The sequence below is a fragment of the Chelonia mydas genome, chromosome 6 (assembly GCF_015237465.2).
Source record: "Chelonia mydas isolate rCheMyd1 chromosome 6, rCheMyd1.pri.v2, whole genome shotgun sequence".
In the NCBI taxonomy this organism is placed as follows: Eukaryota; Metazoa; Chordata; order Testudines; family Cheloniidae; genus Chelonia; species Chelonia mydas.
The window spans coordinates 48,677,154-48,703,919 of record NC_051246.2 but is presented as its reverse complement, the minus strand read 5'-3'; the positions used below and the strand labels follow the sequence as shown (position 1 = coordinate 48,703,919).

Below are 26,766 nucleotides of genomic sequence, written 5' to 3'. Positions count from 1 at the left end.
TAACTGTTTAGGTGTTGTGAGGAGGAAAGATTTTATGTATTAGTTTTTCTGCAATTAAGGCAGGTGACACCTTCATTGTCCTGTCCTCTTCTTTAGCGCTCCTTTTGGTTAGTACAATTCTTTTAGTTGACGGTTGGCTTATCTAGCTGGAACTATGCATTTGCTCTCCTGTTTAATATGTTAAACTGAATTCCAAGACTCAGGGTATATTTACATTCAAGCTGGGGGGTAGATGAATGTGTGCTACCTTTGATTGTGCTGGTGCACTAAAAGTAGAAGCGTAGCCATGGTGGTGCAGCCAGTGGGATGGGCTAGCTGGCCCCAGTACAGTCCTTACTGTGGTGGCTAGCCCATCCCACCAGCCATGCTGCTTGGTTACACTTCTACCTTTAGTGTGCTAGCTTGATCAAAATGAGCATGTGTACATCTACCCAAGCTGTAAATCAAATGCAGATGTATCCTTAGGTTGTTCTCTCTACAAGACTCAATATTTCTACTTTCACAATAAAAAAGCAATAATTACACAAAAAAACGCAGACAGACTGTGATTCTTCGGATAATCACAAATAATAGTTTGTGGTTCTGTGCTTTGGGGACTTTTTTTTTTTTTTGGGTAGGGCTAATTCCTGATTCCACTGAAGTCAGTTGCAAAACTCTCATTGACCTTAATGTGATCAGACTGTAGACCATAGAGAATGATTCGTCAACCTCCCTGTATACTGATTAACCAAATGATTTGTAGAGAAGGGGGAGTTTACTTTCTAAATATTATCTCCAAAACCAACTGTGCTAATAATGAATATAATACTTAGCACTTAAATGGAATGTTCCCGTCCATAGATCTCAAAGCCCTTTACCAAAGACAGTAAGCATAATTATTTCTGTTTTACTGACAGTGCAACTGAGATACAGGTAGGATAAAGTGACTTTCACAAGACCACAAAAGACAAGAATGGAATCTCTTTACTTCCAGACCTGTCCTCTAGACATTGTACAATACAGCCATAACATATCATACACAAAGGGTACAGAATGTATCTGATTATCTAAAAGTATGAAATTACCAAGCAAATTAATAAGAAATATTAGTTGCAAATGTCCAGAAATTGACACCAATCATCCTTAAATCTTCATGTTTATAAATCTCATCAGTCTGTGCCACAGTTCTACAATATTCAGCACTGTGGATGTTTCCCCTCTTTCCATTGTTAAACTTTTGGCAGTTTTTTGTTTTGTGCCTTGGTAACTTTGTGGTAGATCATTGATATCTCTTAGTGCAGTGTAAACCCTATTTACTGAACTGAGATTAACTAAAACTCTTGGCCAAGTTAAACTCCCCAGGGTTGCACTGTCTGTAGAGTGAAGATTTGCAGGAGCAGAGCTTCAGTCCAGGGCTGGCAGCTCCTCTGTAGCTTGGTTCTTGTGAAGTTTAGGAATTCCTCTGGAGCTTTAGCTTCTAAATTCTGAAGGGCTTGATTTAGGTGCCAACAAAGTGCCTAAGCGCCACGTAGCTCAGCATTTAAGCTCTGCAGGTCTGGAGCTACCTGGCAGCCCCCTCCTTTACTGAGGCCAGGTGTACACGAGAAAGAGTTTGCTGGCATAGCTGTATTGGCAAACCTCCCTAATAGAGAAGGAGAGTCTCTTTTCCAGTATAGCTTATACCAGTTCCCCAAATGAAGTAAGCTATACTGGTAACAGGACCTTTTTTGCCAGTTTAACTGCCTCAATACCATTTTGCTGGTGTAAACATGTCATGAAGAATCACACCCCTCACCGATACTGAGACATTCCCTAGGATACAATCTGGACTGTTGAACAGCTATGTCCCCTCAGTTCTCCAACCTAGAGTGACTTTTACACTGCTTCACTGTGAGAGCAACAACTACTGATCTGCCCGCATAGAGCCTCCAGCATATAAGTCACTCCCAGCTATACTGTATGAGTGTTATAGCCAGCCACCAATGAATTACACTGCAGGAGACACCAGGAAACTGCCAGTCCCAGACTTCCCCCCAGAAATGTTTGTCTTGTGTTGCCTAGCATGCTCCTGGACAACACAAGCTCATTTCAAGTCTGTCATTTTATTAATAGAAAATGATATGCACAAACCTTGCTGTCTCAAGTGGTTTCCCAAATACTTCAATCCAAACACCTACTGGCTTTGATAAAACAATAAAACAAGTTTATTAACTACAGCAAGATAGATTTTAAGTGATTACAAGTAAAGATGCATAAAATTCAGACATGGTCACAAAAAAAAAATTAAAACGCAACTAACACCTAACTTAACAAGCTGAGTGAATTCAAAGCAAAGAGTCTCTCTCACTACATGCAGTAGCAGTCTTATTGGCTGGAATCTCCCCCCAGTTCAATGTAATTTCCTTGTCCTTAAGGTGGTGTTGATGCTGTGAGTAGAGATGGAGAGAGAGATATTTTGGGGCCTCCATTCTCCTTTCTTAGAGCTCTTTTTTTCCTTTGAAAATCATCTCCACCTGAGGTTCAGGAGACATCCAGTCTGTGGAGATAGGACCTTCCAGATGTTCATTGCCAAGATGTAAATTTCTCGGTCACACCCTTTTCCTGCCAAAGAATGGCTGCTTAACCAGCTTGATCGTCCATTTCATTTTATGGACACCTGGTTGAGGCATCAGTTTGCATTTTGTCTCTGAGGAACTGGTTTGTGCCTGCTTTTCTAAACACGAGTATGTCGCAGCAATGCCTTACAGTAGTATTTAACAATGTTGCCACACATTTTATCAGGACAATAATGATCAGCAAATTGAGTTTTCAGTTGATACTTCACAAGGCATACATTGTACAAAATCCATTATAGTTTTGTAAAAAGGATGAGCATAAGGATGCAGACTGTCACAGATACTATTATAGCGGGAAATGTTTTTAGTGTAGACCTGGTCTGAGTTGAATTTGATCATCCATACACACAATTTCACACAGCTTTTTGTGTCCCAAAGTGTAAAATTAGGTTTCCAGAGAGAGAATGACTTAGTTTTCTTACATAGTTTTGATCTCAGGAGAAGTATGCTAAGGTTTGATTTTTTTCAGCCCTGTTTGGAAATAATAGATTTAATTTCTAGCACCCTAAGAATGAGGAGAGTCACTTAATTGAGGGCCCAGTTCTAATGAGGGCCCTGTTATCTTTGTCACTAAATCTTTCACAAGGTTGCTTTTTAAAATTAGGGAGCAATAAAGCACTGGAGAGGATTCTGCAAATTATTCTAAAACCTGCAAAGTCTGAAACACAAAAAATTTCCCCAAACTCCGGCGAAAATAAGCGTCTGACTTAAACTGAGGAATTTATCAATTTTATTGCACATTTCTCCACAGGAACATTCGCTTGCTAAGGGCTCATTTCAGAATTTCATTAAATATGTCAGTGCTGTTACTGTACCAGTCACTGGTATACATATCATTCACATTAAATGTCAGAAGAAAACTGATGCTATGAGTGTTAACACCAATAACCCAGTAGCTATTTTTCTATATTAATAAAAAGATTGGGAGCAGATTTGTGGGACAAAGTGATAAAGGATGAGAAAATCAATCAAATGTATTTTAAGAAAGAAGGGAAATAAAAGGGAAAAAAAGTCCACATGAGAAAATAAAAGGGAAATGGCACATGAATTATATCACCACTGACTCTATCTTTAGCTAGAGCTTAAAGCAAAGCCCCTTCTAGTCCATGGTGATCTTTGCACTGACTTCAGTGGACTCTGGATCAGGCCCCTAGTGCTCAAAATTTAACGGTATCCTGAAGGCCAAATTTTCAGAAGTATGACTCTCACATTCTGTTGTCTCTCACCCCTTCCCCCCATATGCATACAACTAGTAGTTACTTAAGCAATTAAGATACACATCAAAATATTTTGTATTTGCTGATTCTACCTGCAGAATCCAATTTGGGCACGCTAACAGGCATTTGCTCATACAGAATGGATAACAGCACATAAATATCCATTTGCATACATAATGGGTGCCACGATTTGCAGGCATAAATTAGGATTTTTCAGGGGCCAAGTGATTCAGCAGATGTTTTGGGAACAATTTAGAAGCCCATATTTGAAAATTTGGTATTTGATACTAAAATATCTGGTAAAATATATTTATAATGAACAATAATTTCCTAGTACTAGATTGATGAGTTACCATGAGCCCTGTATAAGGGATATTATGTAGATGCCTTGCAGGCAACCATGGACTGAATTGTGACCCAATCTTGACTAGATAGCTTGTAGTAGATAAGCCTGTCCTAAAATTACTTTTCCTAGTCTAGACAATGTCTCACACAGTCACAGTTCAGTCCCCCAGAGGGTCAGCAAGCTGTGTCAGCCCACAACTCTTTACACGCCACAGTTTACTTGCTAGCCAGTGAATTAAGGGGGATACAGCCAGATCTCTGCTCACTCACTGGTCTCCCACACTCCATCCACCTGTACCAGATGGGGTATAGCAGCCGGGCAGAGACTGCTCTCTCCTCTGCAAAGGTGCCCAATAATGGTCACAAGTGGACCCATAATACGGAAGGTGAATGAAGTACAAACAGATACAAATAAGTATTATCTACCACCACCCCAAAAACCAGATTTTGTTTCTCCTCATCACTGTTCAATATTTGACTTCTGTGTAAAAATAGACACAAGGCGAAATTTTGGCATGGAAAGTCAAATAACTGCTGAAGAAGAGGTTACTCACCTTTAACAATTTTCATAAAGTTGTGCAGCAAAGCAGATTTCATGGCACAGAGTATGATTTAAGATTGTCCATGTGATAAGGACAGACCCGGGGATATGTACTGCTATCCTATATTTTGAGATGCCTATTGCATGAGGTGCTCAGAGCAAAATGGCTTATGGTTATTGATAGGAAGAAAAGGTATTTATGTCAAGATCTGGTATCTTAGTTATTTCAGGTAAATAAGAAATTTGAGTTTTTGATTTGCGCTCATTTGTAGAACTGAAAACAAAATACGAAATGGCAAAAATGCACTATTAAAATTAACTGGATAAGGGTTTTTAATTTGGAATCTGTGATTCATATAGTTTTGTGTATGAAGTTTGGAATGTAAATTGTATTTGTATTGCTTTGTGAAGACAAAAGTAAAAGGTATCGTAAATGCTTCTTTTTCGGACGTCTTCCTTACCTAGTTTTTTAATTAAATTTTAACTGCGAATGCTCTGAATGGCAGGATTCTGAATGCTAAATTAATGTAAGTGTAAGGGAAAGAGCAGAGTTATAGTATATTGTTTGTTTGGGATCTTGTACAGTATAGAAGCTCTTGGGGAAATGTAGATCACATTTGGTACTTATACTATTACATGGTATAAAAATAATATATAACTTTGTCTGCTGGGTTATTCTCACCTCTGTTTATGCACATACTGGGCCAATGGAGCTGTTGGGATTTACACCAGGTTGAGACTGTGGTATACTACATCGGTGATTATTGTTAATGAGATCTATTTACACGTATTGTGAGGCAAGGACCCTGGCTTTTGAAATCTGTTTTGTTTTTATTGCTAAGGGAAAATGAGGGAGCCTGGATTCCTCAGGGCATTGGCAGTGGGATAGGAAGGGCTTTTAGCTCTAGGTCACCAGTTAAAGCCCAGTTCAAGACAGTGGTGACCAAAATCCATTACCATCTGCTGGCTGTGAAGTGACCTGTGTGAAATGAGTTGGTAGTCTCAGTCCAGTTCCTCCAGGATGTGTCCACACCACTGACATCACCATTAAACTTGGCATTAAGTGTCCTGGATTGAATAAGTGTGGCCTTTCACTGCTCTTTCACGGTTAGATTTGGTTCATCTGGGTCCAGATTGGGTCATACTGGTAACTCACCATGGGCAAGATTGCACTGCCTCCATCCACATTACCCTGTTGTGTGACTAAATAGAGGGAGTCAGTTTTCAGAAAGTCTAGAACCTTTCACAAGCACATATAAATTCACAAGACTAAGAGGAAGAAGTATGTATGTATGTATATATGTATACATATATTTATGTTTAGAGTAAGAGATAAATCCTTGGAATAATCTCTCACTTTGCATGTATTTTCCAAATATATTTCTAAGGCCCTCTTGATTCTACAAATATTTCTGGAAAAAGAATCTCTGTATAACGTGCTGCTTTGGGCAAGTAACATCCATTTGGATATAATCCCCTCACACTCTTCTTACTACGCATCCCCAGCTGAATGCAGCATCATATACAGGGCATTTTTCAAGTGGTAAAATATCCACCTCAGTGAGAGGACCTAGTTTTGTAGCTTTTCACCAAAATTAGGCCAGAAAAGTTGAGAGATGGGGGATGTGAAAGGGAAATGGGTGGCCCTAATATTGCTGACTTCTTTGGTCTTTGTCAGGTTTTGTTTGCCTTATCCAATTTACGCTTTTCATTCATGTTATTTGCTGTCAACAGTGTTATATATTTATGATAAAGAAAGAAAACTCAGTTGGAGCAGATAATGTTTTGGTGTATGCAAAATACTGTATTGCTGTCACCTGCAAGCCCTTTACCCTAATTCACATAAAGTTTCCTGTGTTTTGAAAAAATGCTAAAGATCTGTTTAAAATCTAAATATGCGAGTCCACAGGAAAAGACTCCAAACTCTGATATGCCCAAGAGGGCATTGTGGAACATATTGCTGTCATTAATTAATAATAGATGTTCGATCTTTCATAGTGAATTTCTCTGAGATGTATTAATGACAAGACTTACCTATAAGGTTTAGTTCTGTTGTCTGGACCATAGCTGCCCACTACCTAAAATCTCACTCATTTATTGTTTTAATGCACATTTGCACAATGAGTGATTTTTACATGACTGGCTGTAGAATATACTTATTGAGTAAGTGGAATTGTGGGGAACCATGTGGTGTATATTTAGCTATTCAATTGAGCCAGGCTCGGTCAGAATTCCTCCAGAGGGTTGCACTCGTGTGTGGCAGTTGCATCATCTTTGGCTCTATGCCTGTCCAACTATTCCATGGTGATTGGGGATCACCTGTCTCTTTGCCTTTTCAGGCATCTAGGGTGGTTGGGGTGCTAATAAGAAACAGGGCCTGTACTCGCCCTCCACATTATGGTTAGGTCTTCCATGGAGCTCAGGGAAAGGGTTGACACTTCATTTGTCCCTCAGTCCCCCGTTTGTATTCTTACAGAGGTACCAGACAGACACAACCTGTCTTAAATCTGTTCTTAATACTTAAGCTGTTTCGAGCTACTGTGTAAGATGTAGTACTACTTTCTTTGAGACTAAATGTCATATTCAACTTGCTATCTACTTCAAGGTAAATATTGGTGAATTAATTTTGCTTCTTACGTGATTATTATTTATATGAGGGAATGTAGTGTTGAAAAATAAGACTCTCCTCTTGGATGTTAGAAGATACCCCAAAGTGTACTAATAATCAAGATAAATGGTTAATTTCATTAGGTTTTCTATGTGCACGGTAGAAATATCTACAGCAGAGATCTGTAATTACTCTGCATAGCATTATATATCTCTAATGGTACATAAACAACTTTAGTTTCCCCAAACCTATAGTGTTGTCTTTGTAGATTTCTGTTCAGGTTCATGCTGTCTCTGTTGCCTGAGGCAGGTCGTTAACCGGGGCTGACTTTCCAGTGACAGCATTTTCAAATGGAAGTTTTCGGTGGGGATTTTACTCACTTTATGGGTATACAGTGGGCTTTGACTTTGGCAACAACAAAGGCAGGAGAGTGAACATTCTTCCTCAGAAATATTTTTGTAAAATAAGTCTAATTTCTTGGAAGTAATTTTTCAAGGACACCTGAAAGCAGGAGTGCATCCCTAGCCAATGGCCAAAGGGAGAATATGCCATTTTTGTCTTTGCTTCTTCACAAACTATCCTGCTGCAAATATGAACTGAGAAAATACCGGGCTTGTAAAATAATCCTCTTGTGGATTTTGGGAAAGGTCATGAAAGGTTTTGAAATTGTAGGAGACTTTTACTGACAACAAACAGCTTAGTAATAAATTATTAGTTTGTTGATTTCGGTTGTGGCTGGCTGGAGAGGCAGGAGGGAAACGTGAGGTGTTCTTTCTGCTCAGTGATACAACAAGGAAGAAGTAAAAAAGCAGAGGATAAGCCAGCAGCAACCACTTGATTCTCAGATTTATACCAATAAAGTAATAATAAGAATACTCTAATCATCTACAGTATCTTACATGTGAGCATTTCAAAACAGCTTACTATTGTTAGTTAATCCTCAGAACGTTCCTGTGAGATAAGTAGTAGTATCCCCATTTTACTGAAGGAAAAAATGAGTCAAGCCTCTAGCACAGGTGAGAATGTAATCCACATCTCCTGACTAAGGGCTACTAAGCCACACTTCTTCCCCTTTATAGATTAGTATATATTATTTAAATACAAGATATATAAGACCCGAAAATACAACCTCCAAGGATTTCATAAAGAAATTAAAATGTCTATAAGGACAAAGTATTATTATAATGATTATTATTGCTCTTGAATGGTTAGTGTTTCTTGAAATGTATATTAATACTTCAGAGAAATGACTTCAACTTAGGAAATCAGTAAATCACATCTTTCATTGTCTCTGTTCCCAGTTAGCCAGCCATGCTCCCATTGGGTATGTCTATACCGCTGTTAGACCGCCCTGGCTGGCCTGTGCCAGTAGACTTGGGCTTGAGCTCACAGGGCTCAGACTGCAGGGCTGTTTAATAGCAGTGTAGATTTCTGGGCTCAGGCTGGAGTGTGGACTCTAGGACCCTACGAGGTGGGAGCATCCTAGAGCTCGGGCTGTGGCCTGAGCCCAGAAGTCTAAACTGCAGTTAAACAGCCCCTAGCCCAAACCCCATGAGCCTGAGTCAGCTGACCCAAGCCAACCATGGGATTTTTAATTGCAGTATAGACACACCCTTTGTCTGCTGCTAGCTCTTTCACCGACTTCAACTTTTGTCAATATTTTGTAGTAAATCAGGGATGGATGAAACCAGACAGTTAAAATAGTGACCACCCCACATATACGATCCCTGTACCTACCCTGAAAATCCACACTTTTTGAGATTATATTTTTTTATTTTTACATGCCCCTTTCTGCTCTTCTGGGTTCCAGCTAAAAGTGTAATTGCCAAAATAAGACATGCTATCAACAAGTAGTGACTCCGAATTCTCTTACCTCAGATCTTTTGTTTTCTTTTTAATTTCTTTTTCAGGGTCTTCACATTCAATCTTGGGTTGCCATCTTGTCTTGTAATTCTCCCCTTCTGACTCTGAATTCCACTGAGCTCACTGAACCAATGATTCAGCATGGTGTTAATTGGCCCCATGCTGCTGGAGGAGGTGTCTTTTGAATGAATTGCAAAACTAAGCCATTTGTCGCAAAACACTTGCAATAATTAAAAATATCATGGCAATTTCTTGCAAGAGTAGCAGTGTTAATCCTGGTCACTCTGATTTGTCTTCTGTTCTGCTTCTTTGAAATTCCCTCTGTAGATTTATTTCACTTTCTACAGACGCTGATGTAGGTTTTTGGGCTACAACTAAGCACTAGAGAGTTTTGCTAAAACACATTATGAATCATGCCAAGGTGAGGCCTTAGGGGAATTTCTCATTAATGTTATTTTTTAAAAAAACACCACCGCTCTTTGGTGAAACTTTAAAAGGAGGAAGGAAACATAACCAAAGTAGGATACTGACAGGGTCTTAAGCATTTTTCCTTTTCTCACAGGTTAATGTGTTTGAAATAAAAGACTTTTATTAACCTGACAGAAGATCAATGCTGACTCATTCTCACTAGGGCTGTAGCTAACTCTTCAATAGCCTTGGCTACACTAGGGAATTTTTTTTAAATTCCCACCATTGCAGCTGTTCCACTGTTATCAATTTTGGAAATTCTTGCATGGACAAGGATCCCTTAGTGGCACTGTGTTAGCAATACTGGTTTCTCTTGTATAGGGCAGTTTCCTATGGCCAGAACCATTGTTAACACCGTGCCAATTAAATTTCTCAGAACGTATCTAATTGACATCAATGTTAAAAAAAGGCTGCAGCTATGAAACCTTGTCTACATTAGAACTCCTATTGTTGTAAACACCTGGAAGAGCGCCGAAGGGGTTAAGTTTTTGTATGTTTTGGCAAACCCAAGTTTTTCCCTTAAGATGGGGTATTGTTTTTACTGCAGATGGTGAGAGGGGAATCTATTTAGATTGTCAGTTCTTTAGGGCAGGGTTGATTTTTATTATGCATGTGTGTATGGTGCCTAGCACAATGGGGCGCCTGTGTTTCTGATGCTACTGAAATATGGATCAATAATTACACCAACTTTCCTCTGTAGGTGAGATTTAGGGGGAAATGTTTTTAAAAAAAGAAAATATATTTTAAGAATAGAATGGGCTAATCACCTCCGGGGGTGGTTAGAGGGTTACTCCTATAAAAGCTTCTCCTTAGTCTGCCACAATGGGCTGAGCTGTGTGTGGTGCTTTTCTTAATTGAGATAGGAGTTGCAAGAACTAAGCTGCTGCATAGTTTCCTTTGAGTTCAAGAAGAAGAGTTCATAGTGCCCAGGAAGAAGCCTAACATTCAGAATATCTAAGGGTCTGAAAAGTAGAGAGTAGCTAAAGTGAATTCTGCAGCAGAGCAAGGGACCAGCATAAACTAAAGAGCGTAAACACAAGTCTGAATTTATCAGCTGATGCAGATACATTTTTTTTATATATGAATTTTCTGTTTTAAAAAAAGTGAGAAGAAAAGAACAAAATATCCCTATGATACTCCTTTGAAAAATTATGTAAATCCCATATCACTTAGCTATCGAATGTGTTTGGAAACATTATATACCCAACAGATAATGTTCAAAGACATATTTATGCTCTTTTAAGAACATCTGTTCTAGCGGAGCCCTTGCAGTCTGTCACTCAGAGCATCTGAGTTATCTGAAGTACGGTGTCAACCTGGAATTTGGGAGAGTCTGTTTATAAGGCATAACCCTGTTTCCCACTAGAGGGTACCTTTCAGCTACGACTGTCCATTAAGAGAAGTTCATAAAGACTAACTTGACTTTTTTATTAGCGACAATAAAGACAAATACTTACAAGAAGCATTTCAATTTCTGCTTTGTAGTTACACCCATTTTCTTGCACCCATAGCTATGCTTTCTGGAAGCATCATTCCTTCACTTAAAAAAAGAGTTAACAAATTAACTTCAGTTAACATTAAATCATCATCCTCTTAAAACATGCAAGAGGCAGGCAAAACACCACCATTATATTTCTGGGATGATGGCTCTTCTTTCTTCACCTCCTTCCAACTCCTGCCACATATGCAGAGGGAGGATCTGGCTGAGCTATACGAGAAGTGGGAGGCTTCAGGCTCAAGGTTGCTAGAGCGGAGTACAGCATCACACATAGTGATGGGAGGGAGGGGAGTAAGTTGCAGGCCCTTCAGCCCTGTTGGCCGTTTGGGTAATCAAAGTAACACCTAACCCATATGTCTGGAAGGTGCTTTGGGAACCCTTGGTCTGGAAGGTGCCTTAGAAGTATAGAATATTATTATTTTATATTTTATACCAAGCTTTAGCACAGCATACATTTGTGCATGTGAGTGGTTGTAACGGAAGTGCTGTTAGGCTTTAAAGACTATGCCATCAACGTGCCTCACTGTAACCACTTATCTTGTATTTATATTTACCACGCTTGGTAGTGGGCAGTGATGGTGAGGCTTACCACATCAGAGATGCTGCAGTGATAATCTTCGTCCTATGACTGTTATGTTAGCAGTGCTGTGTAGCTGCCCAGATAGTTTTCTCCTTTTCAGTCTAAATAAACAAGCTACTCCTGCCATGAATATGTCATTATGTCCTGGAATTGAAGCATTCCATATTAGGCTCTTACATTTGAATCCCTGCTGTGTTCAACCATTGTGGCAATAGTAGTACTAACTCAGTTTTCAAATGTCAGATCAGCAAACTGAAAAGCACATCTTTTTCTCTCTTGTATTTTTTTTTCTGGTAGAGCATGATGAATGTGGCAGTGGACAGCACAACTGTGATGAGAATGCAATCTGTACTAACACTGTCAGGGGACATAGCTGCACCTGCAAACCTGGATATGTGGGGAATGGGACCATCTGTCGAGGTAGGTCTGTTACTCTAGGAACTTGATAAAAGCCACAGATTCTATTAATATTTTTTGACAGTCACCTAAGTTCTGGTAACTCATGATGCTGGGCTCTGTCAAAGATTCATTGTCTGAGTTATCACCTGGCAATTGTTGTATGCATAGAGGTAATTGATTTGTGCATAACCTCCTGTCACAGGACAGTATTTTTTAAATTGTTTTTAAAACATTCTTTAAGTTTATTGCCAATTAAAGTTGTAATTTAAGCCTGTTTCATGCAGCTTTTAAACTGCGTTCTTTGTCTTAAACTGAGTTAGTGTCAGATATGCCATGAGTTACCACCTTTGTGTTTTAAACTAGGTTCATGTAGCCTTTAAACTTGTATAATCTTTTAAACTAGCATCATGTAGCAATGCCATGGGCTATTAAAGTTACAGAAGTGATTGATAGGGATGTTTTTGTCCATGATGTGTCTTAATTTACAGCACACCTATGAAGTGAGGATCTGCATTTGGTAGATTTCACTGTAGCTTAGACCATGAGCGTCTGGAATCAGTCCATCTGGTTGTAAAATGGCAGTTTTTGTTAGTCCTTTTTTAAGAAAGAAAGATTAAGCTGTTTCATAAAGATAGAAGAGGAGATATACGCCATCAACCAGCTGGCTCACTAATGACTGCAACTTGGAAATGTCATTGAATTGTGCCTGCAATGCCTGTTGTTGTTGTGTGTTTTAGGAATTACCTTGTCTCATAAAATGCTATTAATTGCTCCATCAGTGTTTCCACAATTCCTGGCTTCCAAAACACTATTGCCATAATGGCTAATTTGTTGGAAACTACTGCTGATGAAAAGTAATAGTCCATCCGGAAAACAATCATATGCACTTAGATTTGGGGAGAAATATTAGCTTTCTTTCAGTTTTATGAATTGGTAGTATTGTCTTGAAGTGATGGATGGTGAGCCACCACTTCCAGCTTAAATTCTTCACCAAGGTTTCCACAATCTATCAGGTGTCAAAGTAGCATCTGACTAACTGTCTGGAGTGCACAACAATGTCAAGATATTTAGAAAAAATAAAATGGTTTCTAAATGAACATAGCAGGGACTGCAAAAATGAGAATGTAATGAAGACAATAGTCCAAATTCATCCTATGTAAGTCAAAGAAGTCACACCAAGAATCAGTTTTGCCCAGTATTTTCTGAATTCTTGCTTGCAGGGGTTATAAGTTACAACGTTTCCGAATAAAGTTTCGAGCAGGGGTGAATGAATATACTCTAAGTTTGACAATGGCTTTCCCTCCCTGTAGACTATATAGGGTGTGGGACAACTCTTGACTCAAACAGGACATTTTTTTTTGGTTTTACTTTGCTGGGTTTGCATACCCAGAGTTTCACTTTGAGGTTCAGTTTGAACGGGCTGAAAAACTTGAAGCAAAAGTCATCCAGCACCATTTAGTTTAACCTGGTAGTTTAATAGGAAAATAATCAGGGTTCTTTTTTTTTAAACCCTTTTAATGAACTTGTGCTGAGATTCAAGCTTGAAATGAAATCCCAAAGCAGATGAATTTCTATTTCATTTTCAAATATTCTCCCAGTTTTGTTCTTGACATGCCTAGAGTTACGCCACTGAATGAAGATATAACTGCCTTTTTGAAAAGTGGCTACCATGGAAATGCAAAAAACAGAGCTGTGGAATTTTGTGGTTGTTTACATCCCAACTGGGAAATATATCTACAGAACCCATGTTGAAAATTTTTGGAGCTTGAAAACGTGAGTTTTATTCTCTAATATTCCAGATGGTAAGAAGCCCTTTAATGGGAAGCTGTGGAGAAATTGTTCTCTCATTACAGAAGGTGCTACAGATAATTTAGAGATGGTACTCGAGTGGTAAGAGACTTGGTAATCAGTAAACACGGAGGCTGGAAAATAATGGGCCAGATTGCTTAGTAGTAAAACTGCATAATATCAGTCAAGTCAAAGGAGCAATGCTGAAGGTAACACCAGCTGAGGATCTGGCCCATATCATAATTTACTTGAATGGTCTAGAAGTGTTTTATAAACTTTTAAAAATGGTATATATACACAACAATTATTTCAGCCACTACTGATGTGACCCACAACTGGGGTGGAACAGGCAGCTTATTATCGTTACACAGCAATAGCACACGCCAACAAGGAAAGGAAGATTTTTGTAGCTGAAGCACAGGACTGGGAGTCTTTTCCTGATTCTGCCACATACTTCCCATGTTGTCTTGAGCAAGTCACATAACCATTCTGTACCTTTTTTTCTGTATAAGTAAAATGTGGATGATGAAAACCATGTTGTGAGCCTTAATCAACAAACTCAGCAATTCTTGGAAGGCTCTGTAGAATGTAGAATATTATTCTTTATATTTTAGGATAGCAAGTGTAGGGGAATAATGCAACCAAATGAAACTACATGGAGAACTTTGGAGTAGGCATAATGAAAGTAGCCTAACAGTTGGTGGGGGGTGAGAGAGAGAGAAACAGTCAGGTAAAGAGGAAAGTAGAAAGAATCTGGAAAGTAGAGACGACCATCTGTTTTCCTTTATGAATAAAAATATTAGGAAGAGGAAAACAAAATCATTAATAAAAGTACACAGTAACAGGCAGCAAGTAGGAAAATTAATTTATTTATAATTAGGAAAATTATTCATTTAATTAATGAAGTAGGATTGTGTCTACTTCATCGTAAATAGAGTGGACTAGAGAATTTCAGAGTGTAATTAAGGACAAGATGCTTTCAAAGTGGACATGGAAATAATCAATAAGAAGAATGGTATAAAAGGATGCAGACAAAAACAAACAATGCATGTCTGTTTAAAACAAAATGTTACACACAAAAATATGTACTACTTAAGTTTAATTGACATAAAAATAGCAAGAGACCTGAAGATAAACAAAAGTAAACTTTTATAAATACATAAGAAGCAAAGACATAGGCAAGAGACAGGAAGGTCTCTGCTGGGCAAGTGTAGAACAGTAAAGACAAATATGGCCTTTATTTACTGTGGGCATAAACAAATTCTTGGTCTCAATGTAGAAGTGGACTATAACATTGCAGAGACAAGCATCTTGTTGTGGGAGAGATGGGAAAAGAAGGTTGAGGTGAGGTGGAAGGGCAAGACTGTGTGATACGGTGTCGCAGCAAATAATCTTGACAAAATACCGGGTGCAGAGTCAGATAAATTACATCCTGGGACTTTTCAGGCAGTAGCAAGGAAAATGGGAACTCCTGTGGCAAAAGTATTTATAGCGCCAAAGACAGAGGACTGGAATGGGGCTAATATAATATAGAACTATATACCTATAAAGTTGCTTTTAGCTACAGAGAAAATGTCGGCAAGATTGATAAGGAAAAAGAATGTATAATATTATATATACTGTTCAGAGAATAGAAACTAGCACAGATTCATAAAGGAAACTCGTGCCAAGCAAGTTTGCTTGAATGACATGAATTCATTATAGAATTAGTAGGTAAAGATGAAACCATGGCTGTAGAGCAAACTAGCTAGACTTCAGGAGAGGACTTAATACTGTAGCACAAAGCAAATTAATTTACAAAGACTGAATGCAAAGTAAAGTGGTTTAGTAATAGAGAGTCTCAAGAAAATGGGAAAGTTGAGGGTAGAGGATGGAGAATCATAGAATTGTAGGACTGGAAGGAACCTCGAGAGGTCTTCTAGTCCAGTCCCCTGCAGTTAAGGTAGGACTCAGTATTATCTAGACCATCCCTGACAGGTGTTTGTCTAACTTTCTCTTAAAAATTGCCAATGACAGAGATTCCACAACCCCCTAGGCAATTTATTCAAGTGCTTAAGCATCCTGACTGTTAAGAAGTTTTTTCTAATGTCCAACCTAAATTGCCCTTGCTGCAATTTAAGCCCATTGCTTCTTGTCCTATCCTCAGAGATTAAGGAGAACAATTTTTCTCTTCCTCTTGTAAAAACATTTTATGTACATGAAAACTGTTATGTCCCTCCTCAGTCTTCTCTTCTCCAGACTAAACAAACCCAATTTTTTCAGTCTTCCCTCAAAGGTAATGTTTTCTAATAATTTTTGTTTCTCTTCTCTGGACTTTCTCCAAGTTGTCCATATCTTTCCTGAAGTGTGGGACCCAGAAATGGACACAATACTTCAATTGAGGCCTAATCAGTGCAGAGTAGAGCAAAGAATTGTTATGTGTGCAACTGATTGTTCCTTCCTAAGTGGAGTACTTTGCATTTGTCCTATTGAATTTCATCCTATTTCTCCTATTTCATCCATTTCTCCAGTTTGTCCAGATCATTCTGAATTTTAATCCTGTCCTCCAAAGCACTTGCAGCCTCTTCCAGCTTGGTATCGTCCACAGACTTTGCCATTATCTAAATAATTGATGAAAATATTGAAGAGAACCAGAACCAGAACTGATCTCTGTGGGACCCCACTTGATATGCCATTCCAGCTTGACTGTGAGCCACTGATAACTACTCTCTGGGAATGGTTTTCCAACCAGTTATGCACCAACCTCATAGTAGCTCCATCTAGATTGTATTTCCATCGTTTGTTTATGAGAAGGTCTGCGAGACAGAATCAAAATCCTTACTAAAGTCAAGTACACATTTACATTTACCACTTCCCCTCCTCTCATCCGTAAGGCTCGTTACCCTGTCAAAGAAAGCTATTAGGTTGGCTTGACACAATTTTTTCCTGAGAAATCCATGTTGACTGTTACTCATCACCTTATTATCTTCTAGGTATCTGCAAATTGATTGGTTAATTATTTGCTCCATTATCTTTCTGGGTATTGAAGTTAAGCTGACTGGTCTTTAATTCTCCCGATTGTCCTTATTCCCTTTTTTATAGATGGGCACTATATTTGCCCCTTACCAGTCCTCTGGAATCTCTCCCACCTTCCAGGACTTTTCAAAGATAATCACACTAATGGCTCAGATATCTCTGCAGTCAGTTCTTTGAGGAGGATCTGGATGACCTTGTAAACTGGAGTAATAGGATGAAATTTAATAGTGAGAAGTGTAAGGTCATGCATTTAGGGATTAATAACAAGAATTTTAGTTATAAGCTAGGGACGCATCAATTAGAAGTAACGGAGGAGGAAAAGGACCTTGGAGTATTGGTTGATCATAGGATGATTATGAGCCGCCAATGTGATGTGGCCGTGAAAAAAGCTAATGCGGTCTTGGGATGCATCAGGAGAGGTATTTCCAGTAGGGATAAGGAGGTTTTAGTACCGTTATACAAGGCACTGGTGAGACCTCACCTGGAATACTGTGTGCAGTTCTGGTCTCCCATGTTTAAGAAGGATGAATTCAAACTGGAACAGGTACAGAGAAGGGTTACTAAGATGATCCGAGGCATGGAAAACTTGTCTTATGAAAGGAGACTCAAGGAGCTTGGCTTGTTTAGCCTAACTAAAAGAAGGTTGAGGGGAGATATGATTGCTCTCATTAAATATATCAGAGGGATAAATACCAGAGAGGGAGAGGAATTATTTAAGCTCAGTACCAATATGGACACAAGAACAAATGGATATAACCAGGAAATTTAGACTAGAAATTAGACGAAGGTTTCTAACCATCAGAGGAGTGAAGTTTTGGAATAGCCTTCCAAGGGAAGCAGTGGGGGCAAAAGATCTATCTGGCTTCAAGATTAAACTTGATAAGTTTATGGAGGAGATGGTATGATGGGATAACATAGTTTTGGTAATTAAATATTCATGGTAAATAGGCCCAATGGCCTGTGATGGGATATTATATAGGGTGGGATCCGTGTTACTACAGAAAATTCTTTCCTGCGTATCTGGCTGATGAATCTTGCCCATATGCTCAGGGTTTAGCTGATGGCCATGTTTGGGGTTGGGAAGGAATTTTCCTCCAGGACAGATTGGAAGAGGCCCTGGAGGTTTTTCGCCTTCCTCTGTAGCATGGGGCACGGGTCACTTGCTGGAGGATTCTCTGCTCCTTGAAGTCTTTAAACTACGATTTGAGGACTTCAATAGCACAGATATAGGTGTGAGGTTTTTTGCAGGAGTGGTGGGTGAAATTCTGTGGCCTGCGTTGTGCAGGAGGTCAGACTAGATGATCATAATGGTCCCTTCTGACCTAACTATCTATGAATCTATTCTGGGATGTATTTAATCAGGCCCTGGTGACTTGACAACATCTAACTACAGATGTGCCACTTCTTCAGTTTGCTGTACATGAGTGACCCTGTAGCAGGCCATCATTTCACTAGTAGATAGAAATAGAACCAAGAAGTTTGAAAATTATTTAAGAAGATCAAATTTATGGGGAAAATGTCACCCACTGATTTGTCTGGAGAAGAAATAAGGATAGGCATGTTAAAGTGTCCTGAGGGTTACAAACATATCTGAGTGTGTAAGTGGGGGAGATGATGTAAGAAGCCCTCTTCTTGACTCTGTTTACAGCTGTGTAAGAATAAAGCCACAGTCTTGATTCTTGCACAAGGTCTGGGCATGTGTAGCACAGATAGTAGCAATAGGCACACCATTATCCAGAGTGACTGTATTATAGAGAAACGGTGCATGCTGCTCCATTACAGAGATTGTTGTAGCTCCTGATTAGTGTGCACTCTTCTGGTGTTCCTGTGCAAATTCTTCTCAGGGCTTGAGTATGGGAATTGGGTAAAAGGAAACATAGTTAAATGGTTTTCTGTGAGTTGACTCCCTGGTGAGCTGTGCATGTTAGTGCTGGTGTCATTGTAGCACCAGTGTCCACATTGCTGAGAAAGAAAAGAGGCACTGAATTCACTTTTCACCCCTCCTTGTGTCTTTGGCTGATCCAGAGATCCAAAAGATCTGGGGCCCCAGATAGTGGCATCAGGGGAAGGAGTACATTTTTATGATTGTGGCAAGTGGTCATTTTGGGGATTCTGATCATGGCAAATGAGAAGAAAACATGAAGTACTGCAAGTTATTTTTTTCTACTTCTGACCTAAATTCTGGATCCTTATAGGTTCATAACAAGCTTATAGTGGAGCTACTGTGTGAAAATCTGTATGCCATGCTGTAGAAAGGGCATGCTCAAATTGCAATGGAGAACACCCACATGGCTCAGGAATATACAACTTTGTAAAGAAAATAGCTAGGCATGCTGTATTTAGCTTGGAGAAAGACAGAGGATAGAGAATGTTCACGCTATTATTTATGATCCTGAAGGGAATTGTTTGTCAGAAGTTGAGAAAGTAACATGAGGCCATAGACTAACGTCAAAGAGGAGGACTAGCATATTAGCAATCTAGGCAGATTTTAATTCTGCACCAAGTAGATGACCTTTGATATTGACTGCCTAAGAAACAGAATTTTGTGTATGTCAGTATGAAAGGGGTTTGCAGACCCATTTTTCAGAGAGAAAAGGTCACTATCAAGTCTTTGTTTGGGCTGAGATGAAATGAGATGAAGTCAACTGGTTTGTATTTTCTTGTTTTATGAAACGAGACCTTGATGTAGTACACTGGCCTTTCCTAGCTCATAGTTCCTGTTCTACAAATGTGTTTCATAGGACCAAATTCTGCCCATGGCTGCATTTAAAGTGATTTGATTAACTTCTTAAGCAAGGTAAATCTATAGCTATTCCCCTTAGGGATGAGAGATAAGTGGTCATCCTTGTAGCTCTCACTACTGCAGAATGAGCTGAACTTAGACAAGTGCAGGCACTTGCCTATTGCATTTTGAGTACTGTGTCTAATTGTTAGATTTACTATTTTATTAATATCTCATTTTGGATTTTCAATGAGGTGTAAATTTAGGAGAAAAGTTAAAATGATTTAAAAAACCCCCTCAGAAACATTGAAAGCATGTTCTTATTATCTCAGCAAGATTACAGCTTCTGCATGAGACTTCAGTCACTGTGACAAAGTTCCTTCTCTAGCTTGGTGGGTCTTGCACTTACTGGCGGATTTGCTCACCTTGGAGCTTCACAGCAACCCTTAGTTTGGCTGTTTTCGTGAACCCACAGTCCAGGTCAACTCCTCCTGTGTCTCACCAGGAGTTGGGAGGTTTGGGGGGAACCCGGGCCCACCCTCTACTCTGGGTTCCAGCCCAGGGCCCTGTGGAAGGCAGCTGTCTAGAGTGCCTCCTGGAACAGCTGTGTGACAGCTACAACTCTCTGAGCTACTTCCCCATGGCCTCCTCCCAACACCTTCTTTATCCTCACCATAGGATCTTCCTTCTGGTGTCTGATAATACTTGTACTCCTCAGTCCTCCAACACTCACTCTCAGCTCCCATGACAGGTTTCAGAGTAACGGCCGTGTTAGTCTGTATTCGCAAAAAGAAAAGGAGTACTTGTGGCGCCTTAGAGACTAACCAATTTATTTGAGCATAAGCTTTCGTGAGCTACAGCTCACTTCATCGGATGCATCCTTTCTCTCAGCTCCTAGCGCCTCTTGCTCCCAGCTCCTTACACGCGCACCACAAACTGAAGTGAGCTCCTTTTTAAACCCAGGTGCCCTGATTAGCCTGCCTTAATTGAGTCTAGCAGCTTCTTGATTGGCTGCAGGTGTTCTAATCAGCCTGTCTTAATTGTCTCCAGAAGGTTCCTGATTGTTCTGGAACCTTCCCTGTTATCTTACCCAGAGAAAAGGGACCTACTTAACCTGGGGCTAATATATCTGCCTTCTATTACTCTCCTAGAGCCATCCAGCCTGACCCTGTCACATCACGTATTCACTGATGAAACATCCTACTTTCTATAGATGGAGGTTCACATAGTTAGCAAACAGTCCTAAACATTGGAGTGAACAGATGCATCCTATTTCTGGTGTCTGGGAAATGAAACCTCAAAAACTTTCATAAATTCTGATATCAAATTGTCAGGGACAGCCTTATTATGATTGTCCCTAGGAAAGGCTGAGATTTGGTGTGTCTTCTGTTATATTCCCATACATTCTCTCAGCGAATTCACCAAGTCCATGATCTATGTGGTTTCTTTTTCTAGTGGCGACCAGGCACTTTTATTTCTCAATCATGTTTCATAACCTTTCAGTGCTGCAGCTTGTGCAAAAGACGGTAGGGTGCAACTGAGTCCCAAAGAGGAATGCCATTATTTTAAAATGTGGGGAGGGATCAAATGCTAGTGGAAGATCTGGCCTGGCCTGGTAGTGTAGTTCTGATTCCCTCATAGATATGTGCTTTGGAAGATGCCTATGGCTACCACTGAAAGTTGTAATTCCACTTAATGGCCATCTCATTTGTATTTATAGACAGCTGTGGAAGAGTGACCAAAACACAGTGGGCAGTAGGCCATGTCTTTTACAAGGTAACAAGAATGTGGAGATTATAATTTTAATACTTTCAAGATGGCTACTGGATGATAATGATAGGGGTTTGAAAATGACTTTTTCTAGCTTAAATCAATAAAGCAATTCTTTTTCACATTGTCTAAATAACATTTTAGATAAGTGGATGGATAACTTGTTTGTTCAGACAGTAAGTACCATATTTTCTGTAATTATACCCTTCTTGGTAATTTCAAAAATGGATACGTTTAATAATATTGAAACACAATTCATGAGCTGACAGAAATGTCACCTAAAAGAGGTTTAATCTGAGTGTGTGAACTGATAACATTTTTAATAAGGAAAAAAAATCTACATACTTATGGGAAATGATAGTGAAACAGATAAGAGGAGAAAGTAAAATGAACATAGAGAAAATACAGATGAGAAACTATTGGGTGAAGGGAGTATAAGTAAAAGGACAGGTAAATCTTGAATGGAAAAGAGGGAACGTGAGATCATAATTGTCAGAATCTGTTTTCAAGTTAGGTAGACAGAGAAATGCCATCAAGTTGAGTGTAGGGACTTGCTTCATTTGGCCAATAATAGATAATTATCATTAGTTGATGTGTATCTCATCAGTTATTCTTGTTAAATAATGGATTGACTGCACAGTAGTAAAAAGGTAGGAGAAAAATGTTACTAAAATGCAATAATAAAACCACTAGTGGATATGAAACTGATTTCTACTGATTTCAGCAGGTACGAGCCACCAAGACTCTTTTATTCAGATTTTTTTCTCACATCTGTTTTACACTGTTGTAACTCTAGTGATTTAATTGTAACTATTCCTGGTTTTTGCTGGTGTAAATGAAAGAAGGATCAGGTCGCTTGGTTTTATTTCTGCCTCTGCCACTGACTCACTTTGTAAATATCATTGAATCTCTTTACACCACAGTTTGCCCATCTGTAAATAGGGTATTCTTCACTTTAGTTATCTTTGTGTTACAGAGTTCAGTTTTAGCAAGGGTGTGATGGGGCATTCTCCCCACACTAGCCCTGGAGCAGTTAATATAAGAAAGAGAGGCCAATTAGCCAGAGGCTGCACCTGGGAGGGCGCTAGGATACAATATGGCTTAATTGGGAATGATGATTACCTGGGCAGAAAGATGTGGGACTTCTGTAAAGCCAGGGAGCTGGCAACAGAGCCTGAAGTCACACTCCCTGATACAAGGGGGGAGAGTAGGCCCTGTAATAGGAAGTAGGAAGCAGTTCCAGGAAGGAGCAGTAAAGGCTGGGAGAATGCCTGAGCTGCTGAGTCAAGGGTCCCTGGATTGGAACCTGCTGGAGAAGGCAGGCCTGGGTTCCTCTACAATACGGTCTAGGAGTGGCATGCCAGGAGCAGCCTGTTTGGGGACTGCTGGGGACAGTTTGATTATAGCCCAGGAAGGGGGAACTTCAATGTGTTTTTGCTGGAGGTCTAAACCATTAAGAGGAAAGCTCCAGGAGCATGAGAGAGCCCATGCAGTGAGTGAATGGGATGATGGACCTGGCAAACGCCAGACTATGTGGCAAGCTAATCCCCAGATGGACAACTAGGAAGCGCCAGAGCAGCAAGAAAGCATGCTTTGTCACAAAGTGCTTTAAACCTTTATTTTGTAAAAAGCTTATTGGAAATGGCAAAACCCAAAATGTAGAATGCAAACTTTGAAAACAATTTGAATTTTTCGTGGTGATTTAATGAAAAAATGAATTGATAAGAAAGAATAATAAAAGTTTAAAAATCATCCCTGTTGACAATTTCCCCCCACTGGATTCTCACACTTTTCTTTGTGTCCCTTTTGCTCTGACCTTGGCAGCGTTAGGGAAGACTGACATCCCAAATGTCTGCATTGTGTGACAAGCAAATGTGCTTATATGTTTATATAATTGCTATAAAAGCATGTGGTTTTGCTGAGGCATAGATGTGTTTTGGTATCCATTGGAGGTGGAATCGAAAGCCTTTAATGGCATGTTGGATTATATTATTGACAGTGGTATAGGTAACGTGAAAGTGGAAAGGAATGCACAAGGCTTTCTCCGTAGCTTCTGATTGCCGTGCTTTTGTAGGTTTGGGGTGGACTAATGTGTACATTTAAACTACAGGTTTTTTTCCCGCTCTCTTTAATCTACTTCCTAAATAAAATTTTAAAAATGCAGTAATATTGAAAATTCTATGTTTTAGGTTTGTGATTATACATCAACTCAGTCTCCTGGATTTATTATAAGTAACAGAAAAGACTTCCTCCAGTTCATTATTTTCCTCTTTTCCTTTCTCAGTATGGAATGTTAGATTTTTTTTTTTAAAGTTGCGTCCATTGAGATTCATGTGGTCTGAAGAAAGACATTTATACAAATAGACTGTAAACTTTCTAAACTATTGCAGCTTTGAATGCTGTCCTTGCATTGGTTTTAGAACATAATAAAATAATTTAAGGAGTACTTGTGGCACCTTAGAGACTAACCAATTTATTTGAGCATAAGCTTTCGTGAGCTACAGCTCACTTCATCGGATACATACTGTGGAAAGTACAGAAGATCTTTTTATACACACAAATCATGAAAAAATGGGTGTTTACCACTACAAAAGGTTTTCTCCCCCCCCACCCCACTCTCCTGATGGTAATAGTTTATCTAAAGTGATCACTCTCCTTACAATGTGTATGATAATTAAGGTGGGCCATCTCCAGCACAAATCCAGGGTTTAACAAGAATGTCTGGGGGGGGGGGTAGGAAAAAACAAGGGGAAATAGGTTACCTTGCATAATGACTTAGCCACTCCCAGTCTCTATTCAAGCCTAAGTTAATAGTATCCAATTTGCAAATGAATTCCAATTCAACAGTTTCTTGCTGGAGTCTGGTTTTGAAGTTTTTCTGTTGTAATATTGCAACTTTCATGTCTGTAATCGCGTGACCAGAGAGATTGAAGTGTTCTCCGACTGGTTTATGAATGTTATAATTCTTGACATCTGATTTGTGTCCATTTATTCTTTTACGTAGAGACTGTCCAGTTTGACCAATGTACATGGCAGAGGGGCATTGCTGGCACATGATGGCATATATCACATTGGAGGATGTGCAGGTGAACGAGCCTCTGATAGTGTGGCTGATGTTATTAGGCCCTGTGATGGTGTCCCCTGAATAGATATGTGGGCACAGTTGGCAACGGGCTTTGTTGCAAGGATAGGTTCCTGGGTTAGTGGTTCTGTTGTGTGGTATGTGGTTGTTGGTGAGTATTTGCTTCAGGTTGGGGGGCTGTCTGTAAGCAAGGACTGGCCTGTCTCCCAAGATTTGTGAGAGTGTTGGGTCATCCTTCAGGATAGGTTGTAGATCCTTAATAATGCGTTGGAGGGGTTTTAGTTGGGGGCTGAAGGTGATGGCTAGTGGCGTTCTGTTATTTTCTTTGTTAGGCCTGTCCTGTAGTAGGTGACTTCTGGGAACTCTTCTGGCTCTATCAATCTGTTTCTTCACTTCCTCAGGTGGGTATTGTAGTTGTAAGAATGCTTGATAGAGATCTTGTAGGTGTTTGTCTCTGTCTGAGGGGTTGGAGCAAATGCGGTTGTATCGCAGAGCTTGGCTGTAGACAATGGATCGTGTGGTGTGATCAGGGTGAAAGCTGGAGGCATGTAGGTAGGGATAGCGGTCAGTAGGCTTCCGGTATAGGGTGGTGTTTATGTGACCATCGTTTATTAGCACTGTAGTGTCCAGGAAGTGGATCTTTTGTGTGGACTGGACCAGGCTGAGGTTGATGGTGGGATGGAAATTGTTGAAATCATGGTGGAATTCCTCAAGGGCTTCTTTTCCATGGGTCCAGATGATGAAGATGTCATCAATATAGCGCAAGTAGAGTAGGGGCATTAGGGGACGAGAGCTGAGGAAGCGTTGTTCTAAGTCAGCCATAAAAACGTTGGCATATTGTGGGGCCATGCGGGTACCCATAGCAGTGCCGCTGATTTGAAGGTATACATTGTCTCCAGATGTAAAATAGTTATGGGTAAGGACAAAGTCACAAAGTTCAGCCACCAGGTTAGCCGTGACATTATCGGGGATAGTGTTCTTGACGGCTTGTAGTCCATCTTTGTGTGGAATGTTGGTGTAGAGGGCTTCTACATCCATAGTGGCCAGGATGGTGTTTTCAGGAAGATCACTGATGGATTGTAGTTTCCTCAGGAAGTCAGTGGTGTCTTGAAGGTAGCTGGGAGTGCTGGTAGCGTAGGGCCTGAGGAGGGAGTCTACATAGCCAGACAATCCTGCTGTCAGGGTGCCAATGCCTGAGATGATGGGGCGCCCAGGATTTCCAGGTTTATGGATCTTGGGTAGTAGATATAATATCCCAGGTCGAGGTTCCAGGGTGTGTCTGTGCGGATTTCATCTTGTGCTTTTTCAGAGAGTTTCTTGAGCAAATGCTGTAGTTTCTTTTAGTAACTCTCAGTGGGATCAGAGGGTAATGGCTTGTAGAAAGTGGTGTTGGAGAGCTGCCAAGCAGCCTTTTGTTCATATTCCGAATGAACCATGTGCCAGCAATGCCCCTCTGACATGTACATTGGTCAAACTGGACAGTCTCTACGTAAAAGAATAAATGGACACAAATCAGATGTCAAGAATTATAACATTCATGAACCAGTCGGCGAACACTTCAATCTCTCTGGTCACGCAAGTACAGACAAGAAAGTTGCGATATTACAACAGAAAAACTTCAAAACCAGACTCCAACAAGAAACTGTTGAATTGGAATTCATTTGCAAATTGGATACTATTAACTTAGGCTTGAATAGAGACTGGGAGTGGCTAAGTCATTATGTAACCTATTTCCCCTTGTTTTTTCCTACCCCCTCTCCCCCTAGACGTTCTTGTTAAACCCTGGATTTGTGCTGGAGATGGCCCACCTTGATTATCGTACACATTGTAAGGAGGGTGATCGCTTTAGATAAGCTATTACCATCAGGAGAGTGGGGTGGGGGGAGAGAAAACCTTTTGTAGTGGTAAACACCCATTTTTTCATGATTTGTGTGTATAAAAAGATCTTCTGTACTTTCCACAGTATGTATCCGATGAAGTGAGCTGTAGCTCACGAAAGCTTATGCTCAAATAAATTGGTTAGTCTCTAAGGTGCCACAAGTACTCCTTTTCTTTTTGCGAATACAGACTAACACGGCTGTTACTCTGAAAATAATTTAAGTTAATTTTTCTTGTCCATAGAGCACCAAGATGTAATAGAACAGATAATCTGGCAATGAAAAAAGTTGAAAGTCTGGGGAAACATTTTTACATTCAGCTCTAAATTGTATCATGCAGTCGGAGACTGCAGCCTTTGCAGACACATAAATAGTTCAACTACATTTTTCAGGACTTCA

The 26,766-nt window shown here is 39.8% G+C and overlaps 1 protein-coding gene across 11 annotated transcripts in view; it reads left to right on the top strand.

Annotated features, from left to right (window-relative positions):
• NELL1 (neural EGFL like 1) overlaps positions 1-26,766 on the top strand; it is a 409,663-nt gene that overhangs the window by 216,415 nt on the left and 166,482 nt on the right. For all 11 annotated transcript variants that reach the window (XM_007067928.3, XM_043548858.1, XM_037899951.2 and 8 more), the window contains one exon: positions 12,012-12,134. In XM_007067928.3, coding sequence (XP_007067990.2) covers positions 12,012-12,134 — 123 coding nt within the window. The remainder of the gene's footprint in view (positions 1-12,011; positions 12,135-26,766) is intronic.